This window comes from Echinops telfairi, unplaced genomic scaffold (assembly GCF_000313985.2).
Source record: "Echinops telfairi isolate 266 unplaced genomic scaffold, ASM31398v2 ScPeMD7_8;HRSCAF=38, whole genome shotgun sequence".
In the NCBI taxonomy this organism is placed as follows: Eukaryota; Metazoa; Chordata; class Mammalia; order Afrosoricida; family Tenrecidae; genus Echinops; species Echinops telfairi.
In genome coordinates, this window is record NW_022103905.1 from 1,797,610 (window position 1) to 1,820,619 (window position 23,010).

At 44.5% G+C, this 23,010-nt stretch overlaps 1 protein-coding gene across 16 annotated transcripts in view; it reads right to left on the minus strand.

The window, feature by feature from the left end:
* The window catches only part of PPIP5K1 (diphosphoinositol pentakisphosphate kinase 1), a 40,164-nt gene that overhangs the window by 10,859 nt on the left and 6,295 nt on the right, over positions 1 to 23,010 (minus strand). For 3 of the 16 annotated variants that reach the window (XM_045286426.1, XM_045286430.1, XM_045286424.1), the window contains exons 8-28: positions 22,815 to 22,976; positions 22,589 to 22,710; positions 21,895 to 21,996; positions 21,598 to 21,684; positions 21,410 to 21,485; positions 20,965 to 21,074; positions 20,797 to 20,879; positions 20,504 to 20,635; positions 20,239 to 20,360; positions 19,579 to 19,761; positions 15,409 to 15,550; positions 14,637 to 14,860; positions 11,252 to 11,379; positions 10,963 to 11,077; positions 10,677 to 10,784; positions 9,819 to 9,935; positions 9,516 to 9,680; positions 7,519 to 7,668; positions 6,825 to 6,915; positions 3,890 to 4,015; positions 3,121 to 3,183 (exon numbers count right to left, since the gene is read on the minus strand). In XM_045286426.1, the coding sequence (XP_045142361.1) occupies positions 3,121 to 3,183; positions 3,890 to 4,015; positions 6,825 to 6,915; positions 7,519 to 7,668; positions 9,516 to 9,680; positions 9,819 to 9,935; positions 10,677 to 10,784; positions 10,963 to 11,077; positions 11,252 to 11,379; positions 14,637 to 14,860; positions 15,409 to 15,550; positions 19,579 to 19,761; positions 20,239 to 20,360; positions 20,504 to 20,635; positions 20,797 to 20,879; positions 20,965 to 21,074; positions 21,410 to 21,485; positions 21,598 to 21,684; positions 21,895 to 21,996; positions 22,589 to 22,710; positions 22,815 to 22,976 (2,608 nt within the window). The remainder of the gene's footprint in view (positions 1 to 3,120; positions 3,184 to 3,889; positions 4,016 to 6,824; positions 6,916 to 7,518; positions 7,669 to 9,515; positions 9,681 to 9,818; positions 9,936 to 10,676; positions 10,785 to 10,962; positions 11,078 to 11,251; positions 11,380 to 14,636; positions 14,861 to 15,408; positions 15,551 to 19,578; positions 19,762 to 20,238; positions 20,361 to 20,503; positions 20,636 to 20,796; positions 20,880 to 20,964; positions 21,075 to 21,409; positions 21,486 to 21,597; positions 21,685 to 21,894; positions 21,997 to 22,588; positions 22,711 to 22,814; positions 22,977 to 23,010) is intronic. The other 13 variants (XM_045286434.1, XM_045286429.1, XM_045286432.1 and 10 more) reach the window with 10 other exon arrangements.

Below are 23,010 nucleotides of genomic sequence, written 5' to 3' on the forward strand. Positions count from 1 at the left end.
AAATGTTGGCTTATATGTCAGAACTTGGGCAACATTGAATCCAGATAACCAAAAGTTTGATAATTTATGTTTTCTTACCACTGCTGATGAATCTGACTGTGCTTTGTTCAGTTGGTTAGTGGAGAAATTTTGAGCCTGTACCACTCTTTTTTTATTTTTTATTTTTGGCTGCTTGACAACTTCTGTGAGCACGTACAAATCAGTTGCAAAAGGCATGAGGGACCAGGGTAGGAGAAGGGAAGCTATAGAAAAATCAGTTTAGGAAAGGTCTTGGGGGAAGATATAGGATCTTGAGATGTGATGTGAGAATGGGTAAGAAGGTAAGCACAAGTATACCTCATTTTACTGTGCTTCACTTTCTGGCATGCCATAGATACTGCATTAAAATTTTTTTGTGTGTGTGTGCAAACTGAAGGTGTGTGGGCAACCCTGCATCAAGAGATTCTATCAGCTCCATTTCCCAAGAGTGAGTGCTCACTGAATGTTTTTGTATTACATTTTGGTAATTCGCACAATATTTCAAACTCTTTCAATAGTGCTCTTGTATACTTAATATAACTTTTTTAACATAACATCTATATGCCCTGGGAAATTAAAAATTCATGTGACTCGCTTCATTGCGACAGTCACTTTACTGCAGTGGTTTGAAACCAAACCTGCAATATCCCCACTGTTTGTCTCTTCAGGAGACTGGAACAGAGTATCAACTATAGTGGTTCAGCAAGGTAGAATCCAAGTATCTGAGAATACCAGCTCCGAGATCTCGGAACAAAACTGGTCCCACAGGATGATCCCGCATGAGGCTATGGTTCCCAGAGATAATTGTTTGGATGTCAGGACAGATTCCAGCTCTACTCAGGCTAGTCTGGCAAACACTAACTGTGCTGATGGTCACACCGTTGTGTGGATTCCTAGGAGGTGATGGGACTGGAAATCCAATGGGCACACTCTGGATGAGGTGAGCCACAGTCTCTTTCCCAGCATGTTTCCTTTGGAGAGTTTAACACGCAGTTTAGTAACAGTCCATACTTGGGTGCTTGATGTAGTCAGAGGATAGGACAGAAGCTTATCAAAAACAGATGCACAGATGTGCTGAGGGCTACCTTCCCAACAAACCAGGAGGCAGCATCACCTCCTTTCCACGGCTAGGCCTAGTGTTTCCATTTTCTGTTTCAAAGCTGGACATCATGGCAAGGAGATGGTGGTGACAGGGCAGTAGGCTGACACATTACTGTGACTAATTTTCCATAAGCATCTGCAGATAGAACATCCACGCTATAGTTTCTAGGTCAGTTAAGCAAGATCTTAACCATGGACTAGAGCCCCTCATATTGCCCTGAGGGCCAAATAAATCTAGATAATCTTTAGCAAGAGACAGAATCGTTCCAACAGGAAGTCCCAGATTCCGGTTTCTCAAGCACTTTTAGCCTTCAAGCTCAAGAAGAACAAAGGAGGCCAGAAGTCTCCTAAGGAAGAATTCAGGGTATTAGAAAAGATCTTGAATAACCTCTACACTATATCTGAATTATCCAGGCTTCTCTTTCTGTTAGGATTGATTTTTTTTTTCTTCAACTGGTGAGACTGTTAACCAAGGTATTAGGGGCTTGGAGATACATAGTTTGAGTATCTGTTTTATGAACATGGATCTTTTAGCATAAAGTTTTCATACTAGAAAATCTTTGATTGAATTCTGATTTCAGGTTTCCAAGTCCTATTACCATATTCTGGACCTTAAGTAATATGTCTCTTAAGTACAAGTACTTGGCTCTGGGATTAATTAGTACATCAGGTTCTACTTCAGAGATGATTGTAGTACATGAAAGTCAGAGAATGTCCATTTCAATGAGTCGGCACAGCCATGCCACACTGACTGGGAGTCTGGGAGGAGGGGGATAGCCTGGGGTAGTGCAGCCTAGCACCCAGGGAAGGATTCTGGCAGTGCCTAGTGCAGACGCATGGCAAGACTGAGCTAAAATCCAGCTGCTGCCACTGGTTAGGGTGCAAGAGATCAGCACTTGGAGGTTTTTTCCAGCTGGGAAACCAGACTAATGTTACCTCCCTTAGAAGGTCTTAGCTGCTGGACAGAGAAAACTAAATGTAATGACATCAGATTTATCAGATAAATTGCAATGGCGAAGGAAAGCTAAGCACACGAAGGATAAAACTTCAACAGGGAGTGAGTCTGGTTCCCTATCATAACTATCAAGATATTTCAGCCCTCTGGTTTTCGGTTTACTCAGTCTCAGAACTCTCCCACCATTGTGCAGACAGAATGAGTTCTTTAATGCTCTTAAAAAGTTAGTAATTCCTAAACTCCTTTAAGAATCCCCAGAAGGCATCCAACCCTTCACTTCTAGCTGCGCTGTGCAAGCAGTGCCATCTGTAGGCGGAGCCTACAAGAAAACCACCCTGAGAAACCCCAAGCACAACCTGTTACCCTTTACTGACCACCCTACTCCCCTCTTTTTCTCTTTCACCCCAAGTCAATCTGGCCTCCTGTTTCCTAGGCCCAGGCACTAGGTTAGTATTCACATAAAGCAGATGTCAGGTGCATGAGAGCCACACAGAGTACACACAATGGTAATATGAAGAGGTAAACTGGACTCAAGACCGATACCCCTTGGGTAGGTTTGGGAACTGGGGACTGCAGCACTGTTCCGAGAGAGGAACAAAACTGTCATTCCGCCCCAAGGAAAAGAGTTGCAGTTAAAAAACGGAAAGATCAAAATTATATGAGCTGAGGGGTAGAGGAAAACTGAGAAGAATCGGTGATCTAGAAAATACTATTCGGTTTGTACAGTCTGGCAGTCATGTGATGGAAATGGGAAAGGCTTAATCCATATTTTGGTGTGGTGCTGACAGAAGGGACACAATGGGGATGGCAGTGGCTATGGAAGTAAGACCTTGAATTGCCACAGGTATAGGGCAGCTAGGCTACAGCCAAAGGGTGGTGTCACAAGGGAAATGCCCCAGGAGGGACACTTAGTGAGGGACTCATTCAGAGACAGCATGGTGTCAACACAGTGGAAGGAGAGACAGAATCAGTGTCAAGACTCAGAGGTTCAGTGTCTGGAGATGATATGATGAAGAGGAATGATGTTGAGTCAGAAGCAAACGTACCGTTAGTCGGATGCTTTGCAAACGACACAGAAAATCGTTTTACGGCCGGGACAAACAAGAGCTCTGGGGAGAAAAGACATCATGGGGATTATACCCACTCCTGCGCCCACCTGCGTCTACTCTGGAATCTGCCCCAAATATATTCTATAGTCTGCTCTTCACTGGTAGTTACTTGAAATACTCCCACTCCCACCCTTCAACTTTCTGACTATGTCTCAACATATCCCTTGGTGTAACCACCTCTAAGGAATCTGCATGTCATCTCCACCTCAAAGCGGCCCCACAAACAACCCTACTTTAACCACCACATCCCTTTTCTGGTCATTCGGACACAAAATCTTTCTAGAAGCTTTCTCCCAACCCCCAGTCTCTTTCCAGATCTTCTGCCCTGCCTTGGCTGCGCAACTTCCCTATTCCTAAACCTGATTCCCTGGGTTTTCATGAAGGCTCCACTGCATTCTTCCTGACCTTCATGGTCCTTACCCCTAGAGGCCAGAGTCCAGGAAAGAGTACAAAAGGGAGGTACATTGATATAGCAGGGCTGTATGAAGGGATGAGCATAAATAAGTAGTATCTGAATGGCAAGAAGGAATGCAAATGGAGGGGTGGGTGGGGTCCTGGCTTCTTCTCCCATCTATAATTGATGAAGAAAACTTCCGTTATGCGGTCGGGGTCAGTGCCATCATAAGCAGGAATAGTTCTTGAGCTGTGTCCTCATTGGGGGACAAATGAAAATAGGAATTGCCCCCCCCAAAACCCACCCACATACCATCTCGGTGCTTCAGACTGGCAGGTGGTAGCTTTTTGCCATGGCTGCAGGCGTAGTCCTGTAGATTCGGGGCACTGGAGGAGCCGCCCAGCACGGTGGTGCTGAACAGCCCTGTACACTGTGAGCCTGCAAGGCCGGGAGTGCATTAGTAGCTACACACAACTGCCACTCCTACACAGAAGTGCACACACGTCACATGACAACATCAAGACACATACACAGCCACTTACAGCCGCCTCCATGTGGCCACTACACATAACCACAAATAGCTTTCACTACTGTCCAGAGCCAAACTGAGCAAGCAAAATAGGGCTTCTCCTAAAGAGGCTATAGGCAAAGCCAAAAGGCAACTACAAAGGCAGAGTTAGTCATATTAGGAGATTCAAAGCTACTTACAGACCAAGCTCTCTCTCAGAAATGCCAAAAAATAAGTAGATCCCTACGGAACCCCCTAGATTCAGTTTCATGTCCCTTATCCTGAATCTAAGGTTGGAGGAATCCAGAAATACATTCGTTTTTTAAGTTTAAAAGTAAACACCCAAACAAACAAAACAACAACAACAAAGTAAAGAGCTTTGGCTGAAGCTTGAGACTAGATTTTGAGTCCTCAGCTGGCACCCTTCCAATTTTTCCAAAATTCTTTATCCGGTGTCTCCTTCCTTCTCTCTTCTTCCAGGCCTTTGACCTCTCTCAAGAAGGAAAATTCAAGACTCACTGAATTTTTACAGCTGTAAAGGACTCGGAGATGACTTGTTAGAAGCTAAACTGAACTGAAATCGGGTCTTCTGACTATGAGGACCAACTGCACTCAGGAAGAAAAAAATTCTGTTTTTCATCAAGAAGAAACAAAGCATGATTCTGAAGGCAAGGTAGACACAAACTGAATAATCAGATGATCACATGTAGAGCATGCCTACTGTGTGCTAAACGCCTTACTAAGGAGGAAGGCCCAGCGGGCAAGAAACAACAAAAAAGATGCTTTCTAATCTCAAAAGTTTACTGTCTCATAAGGCCTATTTCAAAATCAAAGGCTCACATACAAAAATTCAAAGAGAGAGAAGAGAATCCCACTGTTAATCAGAAGAATAAAATAACTCTGAAGAAAATTAACCAGGCTTGCATTGTCCTTAGAATCTCATACAAAGTAGGGTTAGGACTCTATTGGCCCATTCTCCAACTACAGTTCACAAGGCCAATGGGGCAGATAGAATGAAGCTGACACCCAAGTTCTTGGGATCTGTCCTTCTACTTCTAAACCCATCTTATAGCCAAGACCTTAGGTTTGCCATGGGAACTTAACACTCACGCATAGGGGAGCTGGACAGAGGGGGAAGAGCCCAATTTCCTTTGAACCCACAAAGAAGACACCATGGTTTTAGGAGTCTCAGGACTTTAGGGCCACTATAGAAATTAAGGAATTCAAACGACCAGTCATTTCCATTGTGGAATTCCTCCGTGCAGGGACTTTCCTTCCCTTTCATGCTCGCACAAGCTCTGGAATGAAGTTCCAGAGAGCAGAGAGGGTTGCTAAATATGTCTTGCTTTTCTTCAGAGAAGCTAAAGAGAGCTGGCTCTATCCCAAACCACCCGAAGATCTGTTCTACATCTACTTCCTGCCTGAATAATTTCCAGGCATAGTCCTGCCGACCTTGATTTTCCCAGCCCTTGGATCATCTCAGAAGGTGGTCTCTACCTGACCACTACCATCTGTCAACCAGTCGCTGGCCCACACCTCTCCCTTGTTCTTGACAGTATCTCCGCTTAAAGCCAGATACACAGACTTCATTTTCTTTCCAGGCTATCATAGTAACCTATTCTTTTGGGGGTCTTATAAAAAGAAAAATTTGTATTATAGATCTATAAACATGTTTGTCATTTCTTCTCAGGTCCCAAATAATTTACCTCATTTCAGGATTCTGAAATGCTGTTCTATCCATATAAAAATAGCCTGGAAAATGAAAAAAATTTCTTTTTCCTGTTAGACTGCATGCTGAGCATTTGGCAGGACTTGGGGGTGGGGATGGGATGGAATTGTGTATCAAGGTCAAAGGTCAAATGTAACAAAATAATAAGAGGAGTTACATAGAGAGAAGTATAAGAAAATATGATGGAAAGCATCAGGGGACCAAGTCCAAACCCCACACAATTGTCTCTAACCATCCATCTACCAATTCACAAGGCACTACGTTCAATGACAGCCCCTTCCAAGGGCCACTTTCTCACCCAAAGAATACAACCTCTTTGGAGGCCTGTTCCTTCTCATAGTCTGTATTCTTAGGAAAGGGTGGGTGATGCACCCCACTCCTCTCTAGGGATCAAGAATATTGAAAGATATTCCCTCAAAGGTCTGAGATAAGCCTCCATCGCTAAATAAGTCTCAAGTGTCCCTTCAATGTTTAAGAAGGAAAGGAAAAACGTTAGAGGATTAAGAGAGGATGGAGGAGAGGGCATGGAGGAAGGAGGGCCAGAGCAGGGATGGGCAAAGCATAGTTTTCAGAGGAAGAGGGAACAAGTCTTCAAATGAGGAATATGACACTTACAGGGGTCACAAATACCTCTAGTTATAGTTCTGTCTCTGATAACTCTGAAGGTTCAGAGTCTCCATGGCCCCTTAAGGTCTGGGCTAGACTGGAGGGACAGATAAGGAATGAGCAGGGAAGGCAGGAAACTGTCCTTGAGCCATAGAATTAGGGGGTGTTGTAGAAAACCAAAAAGACAACCGCCTTCCCGGAATGGAAGCAATCATCTGGGACCAAAGTTTACATCTCCATTTGTTTTCTCCCAATTCACCCTCCCTATCCCCACCTGACAATCCTGCTTACTAGTGACCCCAATTCCCAACACTAAGATTTCCCACCATAAAACTATTTAAAAAAAACAAACCCAGACAGACACCCTTCCTCGACACCAGGTGAGAAAGGTCAGAAAACCATACCTAGGCCACTCTGCTTCATCTCTGTTGGTGGCCGTGAGGATGAAAAGAGCCGGTAGCCGCCAGGCCTCGAGGAGGAGGTCTCAGAGAGCACCTGCAGAAAAAGGACTCTATAATCACCATTCTTCTAGCTCGACCCCAAAATCTAATACCCAGGTCCTGACTGGTTGCCCCTACAAAGCCAAGCAGGGTCAGGAAGTTTAGAAGAACCAAAGGATTTTGAGGGGAGAAGAAGAAAGAAAAGAGAACAGAGAGTGCACTCAGAGGAGGCAATTGTCCAAGTGTTCCTTCTCTCCTAGAAGGTACTTCTGTCTCCAAGATGCCTCGGATGTCCCTTAGTCTTCCCATCCCAAATCTGAAAAATCACCACTCATCCCATCCAGTGCTCAGCAGAGCAAGCATCCTAATTGTTACCTCTCCCTCCCCAGGACTCAAAAAACATATCAGAATAATGTTTGACCACCCTTTCGTCTCTCCAGGGACAGCTGTGGCGATGGCAGCCACGTTCAGTTTCTTATTGGAATTCAGAAGTCTTCCCTCCAAATATCTCACTAGTGGAGACATGAAACAGATTTCCAAAAAGCCTGTCAGGCAACCCCCAACATACACGCACCCCACTTAGATAGTGTTCTGAGTCCTAGATCCCAAAAAGCAAAGACAGAAGGCAGAAAAAGCAGGGAAGGCAGGGAGGGGACACCTGTGTGCAGGATGCCAGGTGAGTGGTAGACACAGCCCGGGGCTGTAGGCCGATGGCTGGGGAAGGCCGGGGGAGGTCTCCTGACCTCCGGCGGCGCCGTCCCCTCAAGGGGATCAGGTCCAGGCTCCCCGTACACTGCATGTTCATGACCTGCAATCAGACCGGGTGGAAAGCCGGTCACGGCTCCTTTAACCCCCAGGCTCCCAAAAGCCCAAGTGCCCACAGGGCAGAGCTAGTTATAAGGACAGAGAGGATGGCATAGTTGTTACGACAGTCACAGGTTTTGTAATCTAAATACCAAGTCCAAAAAGATGGTGATAAGAGGAAAAGAGATGGGGGAAGTGTTGTGGACAGCAAGGATAAGATTGACTAATACCTATATTTATAGAGCAAGGAGAGGCTATATTAATATTATAGAGCTGTGTGACCAAAAAGCAGAGAAAGAACTTTTTTCAACGCTGAGGAGCACATTCTAGGCAGCCATCATTCCAGATGACCAGCACTAGTAACTGAAAGGAAGGAATGAGATTACCAAAGGAAGAAGTCAATCTCAAGTCAGAGATCCTACAGAGGCTCTCGCTTTTGTCCTGTGTCTCTTGGCTGCTTAAGCCAGGAGATCAAAGTCGGGGGTCAAGCACACACGGAGCTGACGAAACTATCAGGTGCATGGGAGGACATTTAGAGGTGGAGGAAGTTTGTTGACAGAAGACTGTGTCCTTCTGCCCATTTGATCTACTTTAGGTAAGCCTGTATTGTATACTACTAGGCTCCTATGGGTACTGAAGTACACCTATACCTTAGAGAATAATACTCATCTCAGTTAAAGGAACTCTACATATTCCTAATTCAAGTCCATTTACAATAATCAAGGAAGCAAAGGATGAGTCCGGCTTTAAGTCTGTAGATGAATAAATCTAGTTAAAAGAGTCTTCTCCTGTATCCCTGGAATGGAGGGGGTGGGGGCAGGGAAACAGCTCCCCTAGACAGAGAGAGGGTACAGATTTATCAGGTCACAGTAGGACCCAAATGAGATGGTCAGAGACAAAAAGAAATCCTGGAGTCAAAAGGAGCGTTGTTGGGCTGAAGGGAGAAACAATCTTTCCAAGGAAAAAAAAGATCAAAACAACTAAAGAACCAGATCCAAAGGCAGAGACAAACCCCACGGCAGGACTCAGGACAGGGCAGATAAACCTCTGTGACAGGACAGAAAGAAGACAGACCTCCAGACTGCACTTCCTTTCTGCAAAGACAGCACAGATAACCTAAGGAATTAGGTTCTCCATCAAGGATCCTGGGGGCACAGGGGGTTATGCACTGGGAGGCCAACCACTAGCTCAGTAGTCTAGGAAACCCAAAGGGCAGATCAACTGTCTTTCAGGGTTGATTTGAGTGTGCAGGGATAAAATTTAAATGCCAGGGTTTCCCCCCAAAAAAAACTATAACTCTTATTCAAGGCAACAAAAAATGGGAGAAGGCCTGGCTTTTTAATATCAATACTACTGGTATTATAGTTACTGCTTAATGAGTGCTTACAAGGTAGATATCACTCCTATTTTACAGAAGAAAAAAGCTAGAGACTGGGAGAAGTTAAGCTACCTGTCTAAGGTCACACAGCTTCTAAGATCAGACTGAAATTTTAGCCCAGGGCTGTCAGACTGCAGAACTCAGGTTACTTTTCTTGTATTTCCTATTGAAGAACTGCTTTTCCACATTCATATATAGATCTCCTCCACCATCTCATATCTTAATGATCTATCTAGCAGGGACCCCTCACTGACATCTCTGCGTTCGAAGAAGTAGAAGCCAGTATAGAAGAGCCCTATTGGCTGGCCAACCGTGAAAGAGAGATTAAGTAAAATATATTCATTAGGGCTGGAAAACTCAGCTCTCAAGAGTGGTCCCCTAGTAGCAGCCTAAGAAGATTCAAAGAATACAGGGATATTATCCCAGGAGCACTTCTACCCTTTCCAGTCTTTGTCCCAAGCCCCTCCCATTACCTCCATGGAACCGGCTTTTCGGTTACGAATGAGAGGTGATCTCCTTGGGAGGCCGGGGCCCTCAAAGGGCTGGGGTGAAGTCTGCAACGCCCGGTCTGGCTCATCTGATGCCTTCCCAGGGCACAGGTTCTCCATGCTGCCTTGATCTGTTTTCATCTCTTCATTCTGTTCAACAGGAACAGATAAGAGAGGCGTTGATGTCCTCCAGCCTCTCGATTTCCGACTCTCCCCATTCTTTACAGTCCTGTTATTGCTTCCCAGTTTCCTAAGTCCTCTGGTCTCTGGTCAAGCACCATGACCCACCTCAGAAGAAGCCGGGCGGAATCCATAGCCAGTTGGGGCACTGCCTTCTTCCTCAACACCTTTCGCTCCAGGGCTGAAGTGCAGCTCCACATGGAATCGCTCCTCTGAGAAAGGATCCTATGGGCATCATGAGATGAAAGAGCAGTTGGGAGAAGCTGGACATGGTGGTCAAAGAATAGGCTAAAGCCACAGAGAAGCACTCAAGAGAATATACTCTTCCGGGATTGAGGTGTTAGTGTTTTGCCTCACCTTAGGGCTGATCTGCTATAGCTTTAGCCATAGCATACTATTACAGAACAGCTCTGGAGGTAAGTGCCGGAGTGCTTGCTAACAGCAAGGTCAGAGGTACAAACCCACCAGCTACCCAATAGGAGAGAGATGAGGCTGTACGCTTCCACAAAGATTGACAATCTTGGGAGCCCTGTATGGGATCAAGGGTAGCCAGGATCAACCTGATGGCAATGGGTTTGGTTTGGGGCTTAATGGCACCCTCACCCCCGCTGTTTCTAACTCCCCACTCCACATGACTTTCCAACATTCAGCCCTGCAGGCCTTTACTTCTGCCGTTCACAGTACCTCATCTTGTCTACAATGCATACAGCAGCATATTTAAAGACACCTTTGTGGAACCAGCTGATGAAGTTGTACAGGCAACAGTATTTGAAGGAAAAAAGACTCATTGTAAGAAGAGTTCTAAGAATAGCATCCCTAACTCTTTATCATACCTAATACCAGAGCTAAATTCTAGGGTACGCTCTCATTTTGAAGGTAAGAAATTTCTTCTCCCCTCCCCCCCCTAAAAGGCATGGAGGTATAGATTAGGAACCCTCGTCTCATCCCACCCTACCAGCTCCTCACCCGTGTGTTGTCCTCATAAAGCATGATGACAATCTGGGTCATGTAGTTGAGTTCTGAGATGGCACTGAGATAAGCCAAAGCACGCTGCCACTGCGCATCCTGCGTCTCCTACCAAACACAAGGAGATGTGTGTCAAGTCCAAGGACAAGAGAGTCGGAAATGGGCAGGGACATAGAGAAAAGAACATAGAACATGCTTGAAGTTTACACACATACTGCATTAGAAGGAACATAAAAGAAGGCTGAGAAAAGATGTTCACACGTTTAACACAGAAAAGGACCCTTACATCCAGAAGTCCTCCATAACGGAAGACACTAAGTAGGGAGTGGACGTGGCTCTCACTGGTGAAATAGAGGCGTGTTCGCACGTGGCGGCCAGGGGAGAGCACTCCTCGAGAATACCTGAGAGAATAGCTCCGTTACTCACACTGCCAGGCGCCCTCTCTCCGCCCCTCCACGAACGCTCTCCTCCCGACCACAATGACTTCTCTTCTCCTTTCTATCCCAGCCATGGTTCCACCATGTTCTCTGACATGCCCCTCCCTCCATCCAGCACCCCTCCCAGCCCTCCCTCACAAGGGATGCAGCTTGTTGACAGACTCATCCTCGTGGGTTCTCTGCAGGTCAAGCAGTATCTTCCTTAACAGTGGAAGACAGAAGCCAACAGCAATTTCCAGTTTCTCCTCTCGGCTGATTCCATATTCCTGTCACAGACCAGAAATAAGTACCTCCATAAATCTTGTTTTCCTCTTGCCTCATCCTCCCCGACCCAAGAGCATGCCCATCTTTACCTCATGTCTAGGGTTCCTCTCATATCAACTATATTCTCCTCTGCAGGTTTATCTAAAGTTAGTCTTATACTTACCCAGCGCCAGAGCAGACCTCATTTCTTCAGTAAGTTTCCCCTGCATCTCACACCATCCCTCCTTATCGCCCTTTCTCTGCTTCCTTCCACAGCGACATTATCCCTCCCCAGGCTAGATTCCTAGAGATCTAGGAGAGGATGTTATCTGGCTCTTAGAACTCAGGCATGCAAGAAACAGGCCAAAGGAGATAGGCTTCTAAAATTGTGTGTTATAAATCTAGATTCTATGCTTAAGGTTATATATCCATTTAGGAATGCACTGTCCATTAGTAAGGCAGAATTAAGATGTGTTAAATCAATCTCTTTTGAAGCATGAAAGAGATAAGCAAGGGAAATCTATAGACAGTAGGTAAGTTTCTTAGGGGTGTGGCAGGGGAGGTTGGGGGAAAATGAGAAGCTAATAACAATGAGTACAAGACAGAAGAAAATGTTCTAAAATGGATTGTGGCGATGACTGCACAACTCTTCTTAATATGATTGAACTACTAAATTATATGAGATGTGAATTATATGCCAAAAAACTTTTTAAAAAAAGGCTGAACAAATGAGCCAGTAGAAGAGGCAAGATAGATTCCAAGGAAGCAGAAACTGAAGTCGCAAGGCCCGTCCTCCAGAGCTGACAGAAAGAGTCATCTCCTAGAGTCAGCACACTGAATTCGAACTTCATCTCGACCGTTAAAGGCATCCATTTGTGGAGTCTCTGCAGCAGCAGCACGATGTCACTAAGACAGAATCGATAGCAGAGGAATGAAGGGCTGCTCTAACAGACACCTAAAATGAGGAGGTAGTTTTGGAATTAGGCAATGAGGAAAGCCTGGAAGAGTTTTAAGATGCCCAAGAGTAAAAGTCTAGGGAGACCTGGTGTCGTAGTAGGTTAAGCATTGGGCTGATAACCTCAAGATCAGTGGTTCACACCCACCAGCTGCTCCATGAGAGAAAGATAAGGCTGCTTGCTCCTGTTCAGATTTATAATCTTGGGAACTCTGGCATCTCTCTGAGTAGGAAGTGGGTGGGTACCAGCCTTGAGAAGACTGCTGGTAGAACTCTGGGCATCACAGGTAATTTTGGTGCGGGCTCAGAAGGAAGTGAGGAGAGCTAAAGAGAGAGTTTTTATCGTCTTAGGGAATTCCATATGATGCCAGAAAGAGAATATTGCCAGCAACGTGGCCATTAAATGTGCCTCTGGTGAAGCTTTTGGAGGGAGTGATGAACATGCAATAGCAAAGAACTTGTCGGAATTATGTTGGAATGGTTGGTGGAAACTGATAAGTGATGAAATTGCATATTTGGCTGAGAAGATTTCAAAGGAAGATCTTAAAGGGGTCACACAGTTTCGCCTTGCTGCTTTTAGTGAGATGTTAGAGGAAAATGCTAGACTTAAAAATGAACCATGCTGAAAATACAGGGAATCCAGGGAGGATGAGCCCTACAGGACCAGTGGTGTGAGTGGTGATACTGGGAGGGTAAAGGGAGAGTGGGTAGGAAAGAGGGAACCAATTACAAGGAACTATATGTGACCTCCTCCCTGGGGGACAGACAACCGAAAAGTGGGTGAAGGGAGACGTCTGACAGGGCAAGATATGACAAAATACCAATTTATAAACTATCAAGGGCTCATGAGGGAGTGGGGAGCAGGGAGAGAGGGGGAAAATGAGGACCTAATGTCGGGGGCTTAAGTGGAGAGAAAATGTTTTGAGAATGATGTACAAATGTGCTTTACACAATTGTGTGTATGGATTGGGATAACAGTTGTATGAGCCCCTAATAAAATGTTAAAAAAAAAAAAAAGAACTGTGAAAAGCGAAAACGAAATATTTGAAAAATTAAACTAACAACATGTGTCCCTGAATTTCCACCAGGGACAAAACAACATAAACTTTTGTTGAAGACATTAAGCATGTGACTGATGGCTCTAACTCACTGCAGCAAAAACCTATTGGCTTAGGTTAAAGGGGAAACAAAACAACAAAAGGAAAGATTATCATCTGCCTTTTAGAATTCTGAAGGTAGGAAAAGAGACCAAGGAAGCTACATCTGCTGTATGCCAGTTAAAAGGGTAAAAAGGTCCTTGGAGCAGCTCAGAGATCTGCAGATCTGTCCCAAGGACCATGGGGAGCAGAGCTCCCTAGGTCTCAACAGGTAACCTCAACCATGGTCTCCTGGTTCTCAAAGGTAGGACCACTGCCTCCTAGGTTTCCAAGAGTTGGATCTTTACCAACAAGTTCTGGAGTGTGGGGTGATCCCTAAGGTATATCAGGAAGATGGGGCCACTACCCAAAGCTGAGGGGACAAGGCTGCCATGCCCAAGAGGCAGAATGGGCTCCGCCAGGGCTGAAGGACTAGCATTGCCGCTTAAACAGACTAGGAGTATGGGGCCACCCCAAGTGGAGAGAAAAGTTGCTGTCCAGTGGGCCTAGAAGGCAGTGCTGAAATCCAGGGCCATGGGCTGCTCCCATTTGTAATTGAAATACCTACCTTATGCCTATTCCACCATTACAGTTTGGAAACACAACCTGTAGTCTAGATTTTACAAATTCACGGATGAAGAACAATTTTGTCGCTGGATGCAATACACCTAAAATCTCACCAATATTTGATTTAAACAATTCAACAAATGAGATTTTGGACTTGGAATTGATCTAAGACTTTTGCGATGATGTGATGGGGTGGATGTATTTTGCATGCAGGAAGGGTGCCAAGGGAGGAATGCTATAAATTGTGGTTCCCAAAATATATATGCCTGTGGTTATAACTCCATTTGGGAATGAGTTATCACAGTGATAAAACAGGAATAATGTAGGGTGTGCCTTAAATCAATCTCTTCCAAGATATATAAAAGAGGTTAGGCAAGCAGAGGAGAAATGGATAAGAGAGATGCCAAGATACATGGTAATCATGAAGGAACCAGGGCAGAGAAGCTCAAGAGGCCCTTCCAGAGCTGACCGAGAGAATGCCTTCCCCTCAAAGCAGTGCTCTAAACTCAGAGGTCTAGCCCCTAAACTATGAGAAAATACATTTCTGTTTGTTAAAGCCATCTACTGTGGTATTTCTGTTACAGTGGCACTAGATAACTAAGACACCTTGTATGAGGCCTACCTGGGGAATGACCACATCGGCCAGTGCCTTAGAGAGACGTAGCAATTCTGCTGTGCCTTCAAGTCCCAGACTTCCATTGTGCTGCACATCATACTTGACACAGTCATAAATATCAGGGATCTTACTGATGTCATAGCGCCCACTTTTCTGTCGGAAATCACGCTCCAGCTTGCTCCAACGCTGTAGCATTAGCTCCAGTGTCTCACTGTGGTAGAGTTGCAGGTCTGGAAGGCAGGCAGGCAGAGGAAATGTTTTACCTCTATTCTGAGACGATGGCTCTTATACATTCTTTAGGCCTGGAACTGAACTCACTTCCATGCCTCAACTTTAAGTCAAGTGAAAGACAGGCCTGTGAGGTGAAAATAAACCAAGGTGGTTTGCATTCTTTAGAACAGTCAGTCAACCCGATGAGATCAAAAGGGCAGCATTTACCCAGAGATAAGCTCAGCAGGCAGGAAAGAAGGAGTGGAAATAGTAATAACAGGGAGGAATTGAAATGAGTTGACACATTATGGAGATTGCAATCAATATAAAATCAAAATGTGTATGAACTGTTAAACAGTTTTAAAACTTTTGTCCAAAACACAATTTGAGAAATTAAAAAAGGAGAAAATAAAAGATTTTATTTCTAACTAAAGGCCCTGAGAACTCTGAAGTAGAACCAGAAAGGTGAAATTTTCTTGTCTCTGATACTTAAGAGATGAGACAGAATACCTGAGAAATACATTCATACCTGAGACCCTGAAGGAAAGGTAGCAATATTCATACCCACCTACAGAGTTGGGGTCCTGCATCCTTTCCCGGATCTGGTGGGTAAGGTTTTCAATCAGGGCAAATACCTGATCACAGATTTTTACGGGATTCTGGATGATCGCCATGGAGTTAAGGAGGGAAGTGCTGCCCGTGGGAGCCAGCTATGGAGAACAGAGAGAAGAAAAGCAATGTGGGCGCAGTGACAACCGCCCAGAATCCTGCGAGCTTATTACAATGAGATGTTTGTTGGCTCACTATCAGGAAATGTCTTGGTTATATGAGCCCCTAATAAAATGATTAAAAAAAAAAGAAGAAGAAATGTCTTGGAGTCTTGTGGTCTTTTCTCATCAGAGACTCCAAAATATGAATGAAAAACACTAGGGAATAAGGATTAAACCAAAATTTCTCAAAACAACCCTAAAATGTTTACACGGATGCATGTTAGAGACAAGATTTTCTTGTTCCTCTTGACAAGATGTTAGCCTGAACCTATAGAGGTGCTGTCTCAGAACAGGGCCCAAGTTGAAGCTTTTGGGACCTCCACAGTGCATGAAGGATACCACCACATGGGTGGGGAAAAGAGGCTAAGGGTGAAATACACGCCTTCTATGTAGGTTCTAACAAGCTCCATTTTTGCTAGAGAAAGGGAAAAGTGCCTTCATTTTTCGGTATTTGGCACTAAACAATGGATTGGAAAATAAAATCTGGTCCCTTATCAAGCCTTCTCAGAGCCCTAGGCAATGACTCATCAGAGGGTTGTTGGTAGAAAGCAATTATCTAGCAAATGATCTCTTGTCAATCATGGCCTGGATCATTCTCAGTCAGATCCACATGATGCTGATGTTAGCCTAAGTCTGAACTCTGGGATGGACCTGAAATAAGAGACTGACTCAGCATCCAGGAGCTGGAACAGCTTCCTACAGAAAAAAAAGGAATGTTCTTGAACTTGTGTAGACACTCATCCATTTCCCTGTTAAAGCCCTGAAAGCCTCTGGGCCTGTTCCCTGTGCTAGAGAGAAGGTTAGGGAATTCTTGCGCTCAGCAATTGCTAAGTGGTACACAGGAAAAACGATGACCACACTGGGTGTTGGCATCCACTGTGATTATTACTGTGAGCTACTGCACTGAAAGAGTTACAGCCTGATCTTCGGAGTTAAACTCTCTGGGTTCATACTAGCTGAGTCACTTTAGAAAATGTTGCTTAAATTCTTCCGAGTTTAGGATCCTTCAGCTGAAATTTAAGGGAAAAGTTGTAGAGGACCATAACCTTTGTTCTGGATTAAAGGTAGCCATTGATTCTTTGTCACCCTCTATTCTCCTTGTTATCCGGGCTAGCCCAGTAACCGCGTAACCAATAAAAAGTAACAAAGACATGTGGCTCAATTTTCAACCAAAAGATCGGTCTGTAACATGAACAATAACACTTGTGAAGTATGCACCTTAGAATAAGCAACCATTTGCAAGGAAAAAAAGTGGGGGCAGCATTTGCCCAAGGACAAAGTTAAAAAGGAAAGAAAGAGAAATGGAAACAGGAAACACAGGGAGGAGATGGAATAGGCGATGTTACATTAATGGGACTGTAATGGGTGAGATGAAACAAAATTGTCGACTGAAAAAATGAAGACTCGTTCTACAAATCTTCACCTAATTCACAATAAAAAGGTTTTTTTTGTTTTTTTTTAAATGAACATAGACTAACAATGTTCTGATATGCTACTTCTGAGCCTATACTTTAAGGAATCCTGGAAGTTTCTGCTTTTGTGGTTTGGGAGAACCCTCAGCTAATATCAGAGAGACCTGGTGATGCTGTTGGGTGAGTGTTGGACTATTAGCCAAGGTCAGTGGTTCAAATGGTTCAAAACTACCATTTACTCTGCAGGAGAAAGATGAGGTGATCTGCTCCTGTACAGATTTATGGCTTTGAAAAAGATGTTGATATTCAGATAGATAGATACACACACATATGTGTATATATGCATATGTACACACATATGGTTGCTTTTGTTGTTGTTGTCGTCTTAATTTTTTCACTTCCCTCCCCGCTCCCCCCTCCCTCATGAACCCTTGATAATTTATAAATTATTATTATTTTGTCATATCTTTCCCTGTCCAACGTCTCCCTTCACCCACTTTTCTGTTGTCCGTCCCCCAGGGAGGGGGTCACATGTAGATCCTTGTAATCGGTTCCCCCTTTCCAACCCACCCTCCCTCCACCCTCTCAGTATCGCCACTCACACCACTGGTCCTGTAGGGCTCATCCGCCCTGGATTCCCTGTGTTTCCAGTTCCTATCTGTAGCAGGGTACATCCTCTGGTCTAGCCAGATTTGTAAGGCAGAATTGGGATTATGATAGTGGGGGAGGAGGAAGCATTTAGGAACTAGAGGAAAGTTGTATGTTTCATCCTTGCTACATCGCACCCTGACTGGCTCATTTCCTCCCTGAGACCCTTCTCTAAGGGGATGTTCAGTGGCCTACAAATGGGCTTTAGGTCTCCACTCCGCACACCCACCCTCATTCACTATGATAAGATTTTTTGTTCTGATGATGCCTGATACCTAATCCCTTCGACACCTCATGATTGCACAGGCTGGTGTGCTTCTTCCATGTGGGCTTTGTTGCTTCTGAGCTAGATGGCTGCTTGTTTACCTTCAAGCCTTTAAGACCCCAGACACTATATCTTTTGATAGCCGGGCACCATCAGCTTTCTTCGCCACACTTGCTTATGCACCCATTTGTCTTCAGCAATCGTATCATGGAGGTAAGCACACAATGATATGATTTTTTGTTCTTTGACGCCTGACAACTGATCCCTTTGGCACCTCGTGATCACACAAGCTGGTGTGCTTCCATGTGGGCTTTGTTGCTTCTGAGCTAGATGGCCACTTGTTATCTTCAAGCCTTTAAGACCCCAGACGCTATATCTTTTGATAGCCAGGCACCATCAGCTTTCTTCACCACATTTGCTTATTCACTAGCTTTGTCTTCAGCGGTTGTGTTGGGAAGGTGAGCATCATAGAATGCCAATTTAATAGAAGAAAGTATTCTTGCATTGAGGGAGTACTTGAGTGGAGGCCCAATATTCTTCTGCTACCTTAATACTAAACCTATAAATATATGCACATAGATCTATTTCCCCATTGTCATATATAAATATATTTGCATATGTGCATGTCTTTATTTAGACCTCTACAAATGCCCACATATATGGTTGCTATGAGTCTGATCATATTTTTTTTCTTAGTCTGAATCATCTTAATGGCAATTGGGAAGCTACCATCAGGAGCTCTGGTGGCCCTGTCGTTAAGTGCTTGGTTGAGAACCAGAAGTTTGACAGTTTGAACTAAGCAGCCACTCTGTGGTAGTCTACTTTCATAAAGATTACAGCCTTAGGAATCGATGGGGGAGTTCTTCTCTGTTGTGTAGTCACTCTGAGTTAGAGTTTGGTTCGGGAAGCTGTCGTGTGGGAGGAACCACACAGAAGAGGAAACCGAGGGAGAGGAAAGGCTCGGAAACTACCTGAAGAGAGTCGAGAGAAAGAGAGTCCGGCTATTCCGGCATCCCAGTGAAGCCTTCGGATGTTGGTCTGAATAAAACCTCATGAGAGACCCCAAATTAACTTAAAACAGCAATCATTTTATTATCTCTCACAGTCCTCGGCTCAGTTGACCCCAGACCTATGAGAGATAATAAAGTTATTCTCTTTTTCAGGATACTAAAACTTTAAATTAGTTTTTTTAGACAGCTGTAGGGAGCATTCTTTTATTCAAAATCCTTGGAACCAGCTGTGTTTGGGAATTGAGAATTTTTTGGACTTCAGTAAGTTAAAACAATGCATAAAACATATATGCAGGGTCTGAGGCATGATCAGCTACACTAAAATTTCTACAGCAAAATATATGACCACACTAGGTGGGATAAGAATAAAATTATAAATAGCCTCGGGACAGAAGATATCATGCCACCAAATGAGCTTTGATGTCAAACTTACAAAATTCTCTTCCGTTTCTGAAGTCATGGATAAGACACAATCAACCTGTACTTACCTCAAAGGATTGTTCCGAGAATCAATTGAGATAATGTATGTAAATCACCCAGAACAGTGCCTGACACATAGTAAGCTCTATTGTGTTAAATTCCAGAAGTTTGGGATATGGGATATTTGGGGCCCAGACATAGGGAGTGCCTGACCTGGTCATAGTCTTCAGGGCGAAAGGGTGCGTCTTGCTGTAAAATATGGTGTAGTCGAGCCTTTACTCGGCGCTGGCAGCTGCTCAAGGAATCGCCGTCACTGTCCAGGAGCCCGTTCATGTTGGCACTCTTCACCATTTGCACCAGAATGGGTGTCAACTCTCCTTCTAGAGCCAGAAGGCCCTGGAGGGGAAACAGGTTTGTTCGTGTCCTTTCCAGCTTGTTCCCTTAGACCTTGCAGGTTCCAGATATCAAAGTCGAGCACACCTGGAGAGCTGGAATAGACACCAAGGGGCCTAACCCCTACTAATTATTCTCAGCTCATTCTCAGCAGTATAAGATGGAGCAGGTACAAGCAGAAACTTCTGAGTTGGTATACAATACCTTGAAATTTTCCAACTCATTGTCTAAACCAGGGGTGGAGATTTTTTTTTTCTGCCAAGGGTCATTTGGATATATACAACACCATTTGCGGGCCAGACTGGTCAAACATTTCATTAACTCACCCCTTATACGATAGCTAGAACTGTTTCTCGTTAGGAGGTATGTGTCGTCTCAGGCCTAATATGGTCCACAGGCCAGATATTCCCCACCCCTACTCTAAACTATCTGTTTCATTACCTAATGTAAGCTGGGTTGTAAGAAAAAGGTAGTGTGTACCTTAGCAAAGGCAGCAGCAGTCATCTGGACGCGGCCCTCGTCAGAAGCATAGATCTTCAGGTCATGGCGGAAAGTACTATGAAGACGGAGCAGCCCACATCCAGGAAAGCCAGCATAGTCACCTGAGGCAATGCAGGGGACCATAAGTGAACTGTTATAAATATCCACACTTAAATAAGCATTCCCCTTGAACTTCCCTACTTCCCCCAACTCATTCTCAATCTGATTCCAGTCCTGCTAGGTAGTTATCCTTCAAAACACTTACCCTGTCCTCCGGGGTACATGCAGCGGAAAGCTCGCCCCAGTTCCTCAGCCTGAACACGACCAGCAGGAGTCAGTTCTCCACCCCACTTCAGAACCAACAGTAGAGATGGGGCCGGACTCTCTTGCTGAGGGTCTGAGAGAATAAGGGGTAATGAAAAGGACCAGATCTAAGGTAAATAGTGGGGACATCTAATGCTACGTCTTTTGAGGAGACCAGAAAGGGACTGGAGGCAATTTAACAGTTCAAGAATAAGAGAGGTGAGTGGCAATAGGAATGGGGTATTTATATCTTACCCTGCCCTTCATTAGAAGCTTTTACTCCATGAGGGTAGTAAGTTAACTGCACCTTCCGGTTGATGCCGGAGAAGTGACCATACCTGCAGGACAAAGTCTCCTTTTACTGCCTGTCCTGCCACACAGTTCTCACTGTTATTGGCTCCCCTTTCCCATTTCCCTTCTCACATCTCTAGCACAGACTTCAGCTGCTCTAGTTTCCCAGTCTTCTCCTCAATCTCACCACCTGGCTCTTTCTCCAGCTCAGCCAACAGCAGCCTGGTGATGTCCAGCACCTCCTGGAGGAAATATTCGGGCATTCATGTAGGAAGCCAAGTCCTGCGAGTGGTTTTCTCCTACCAAGTCTCGAATGAAGGTTTCTAGTGCATACACCTTATCATTGCTATGGGAGGAGATTTTACGCTGGGCTACTAACAGCAAGGTCAGCAGTTCAAAACCACTAGTTGCTCCTTGGGGGAAAGATGGGCCTTTCTACTTCCGTAAAAAGTTACAGTCTCGGAAACCTGCAGGGGCAGTTCTATGCTGTTCTATAGAGTCACTATGAGTCAGCATCTGCTCAATGGCAGTGAGTTATGTTTTCCATAGCACTGCTCTTCCCAATTCACCACCTTACCTGTAGCTGCTCAGGTCGTTTTAATTTTAATTTCCCTGTCTTGTAGCCACCATGTTTTTCAAATAGAGTAAAAAATCTGAAGAAGTAAAGAGAAGTGTCAGTGTGGGGCCAGACAAAGCCTAAGGGAGATGCCTCTGGTCATCTCGCCACCATCAAAATCTATTCTCTAATTAGGACATCCTTCCTACCTTGGGTGTGTCACTTCCATCTTCATTTTCTGTTTGGGGGTACGATCTCCATGACGGATAATGGCAATGACACAACGAAGTTCCATCCTAGGATGGGGAATGTGATCAGAGCCTCCCCCACCCGACAAATCATATCCTATGTAACATGTCACAGAGCAGAGGAGAAACTGAGAGTCAGACTATTGGTTAGGTTGGGGGGATTGCCAGATTGTGCATGGTCAGGAATTTTCCATTGGTTTGTCTTAGGAAGTGCCAAGAGCCTTAAGTAGATTACGCCAGGTTTTTACTTTTGCTCACATGGTACCGGACGTGGTAGGAACAATGGGAATGTCTTCAGCCTCTGTTGGGATGGACCATGGGATCTGGAACTGTGGGGCCAGCTCCCGCATTATGGTATTCCTAGAAGGAGAAGACCAACAAGCTAATGAAATTCACAACTAGAACACTAAGTAACACTAGCAAGCTGCAGGAGAATGCATTCACCTAACGTCTAAAATCATTCCAAAGAAGCTCTGCATATCTAGTACGAATATAAGCAGATGATTCACCTCCTCTTTAGGACGGTGGTTAACTTTGGATAAATGGAATGGAGATACGTAATCAAGGAAGATTAGGACTTCAACAGTATTCTTAATATTTTATTTCCTAAGTTAGACGTTTCAACTTCGATGAATTCACTATATATTCATCATTCTTCCTATCATTTTGAATATTTTAATCGTTCCATGACAATTATTTTTAAAGTCAGGTTATACAAAACAATTATGTATAGAATGATCACATGTAGTAAAATTAAACATGTAAAATATAGTTTGTTAACATAGCAGTGAAAGAAGCATTGTTATGTTCAATTGGTTAATAGTAATTATCATTGGAAGTACAATGTTGGGAAGACAAGGGGCTACAAAATCCTTTCCCTTTTAAATAATTTTTATAATATTTAAAATAAAAGCTTCATAATCTTCCCTAAGCCCATTCTCCCAGCTCTTACCCTAGAATCTTGGCACAGTCATCATAGTATTTCATCGAGTTCTTGACAAAACTGAAGCCATTGACATCACACACAAAAGAGTGGCCATTGGCACGAAGAAGGTCAAATCCACAAACGGTTTGCTGCAGGGAAGCAAGGTAAGAAGAGGACAGAAGGGGCCTCTCTTAGAACACTCCTGCCCCGTCTTTCTCCCTTACCCCACCAACCCCCATGAGCCTTCCGCCACCTTAAAAGCTACGCAGACTTTCCTGGCCACCAGTTTTTCCATGGCGGTCAGCATGACAGGATACCGAATCTCTTTCCCCTCACTGTCTCGCTCCACCTTTCCATCCAAAGCTGGAGACTTTCTGGCTTCCGCATGAGCATAATCCGGCCCCACTGTATACACCTGCAGGTACATAGCATCACTGAGTATGCCCATA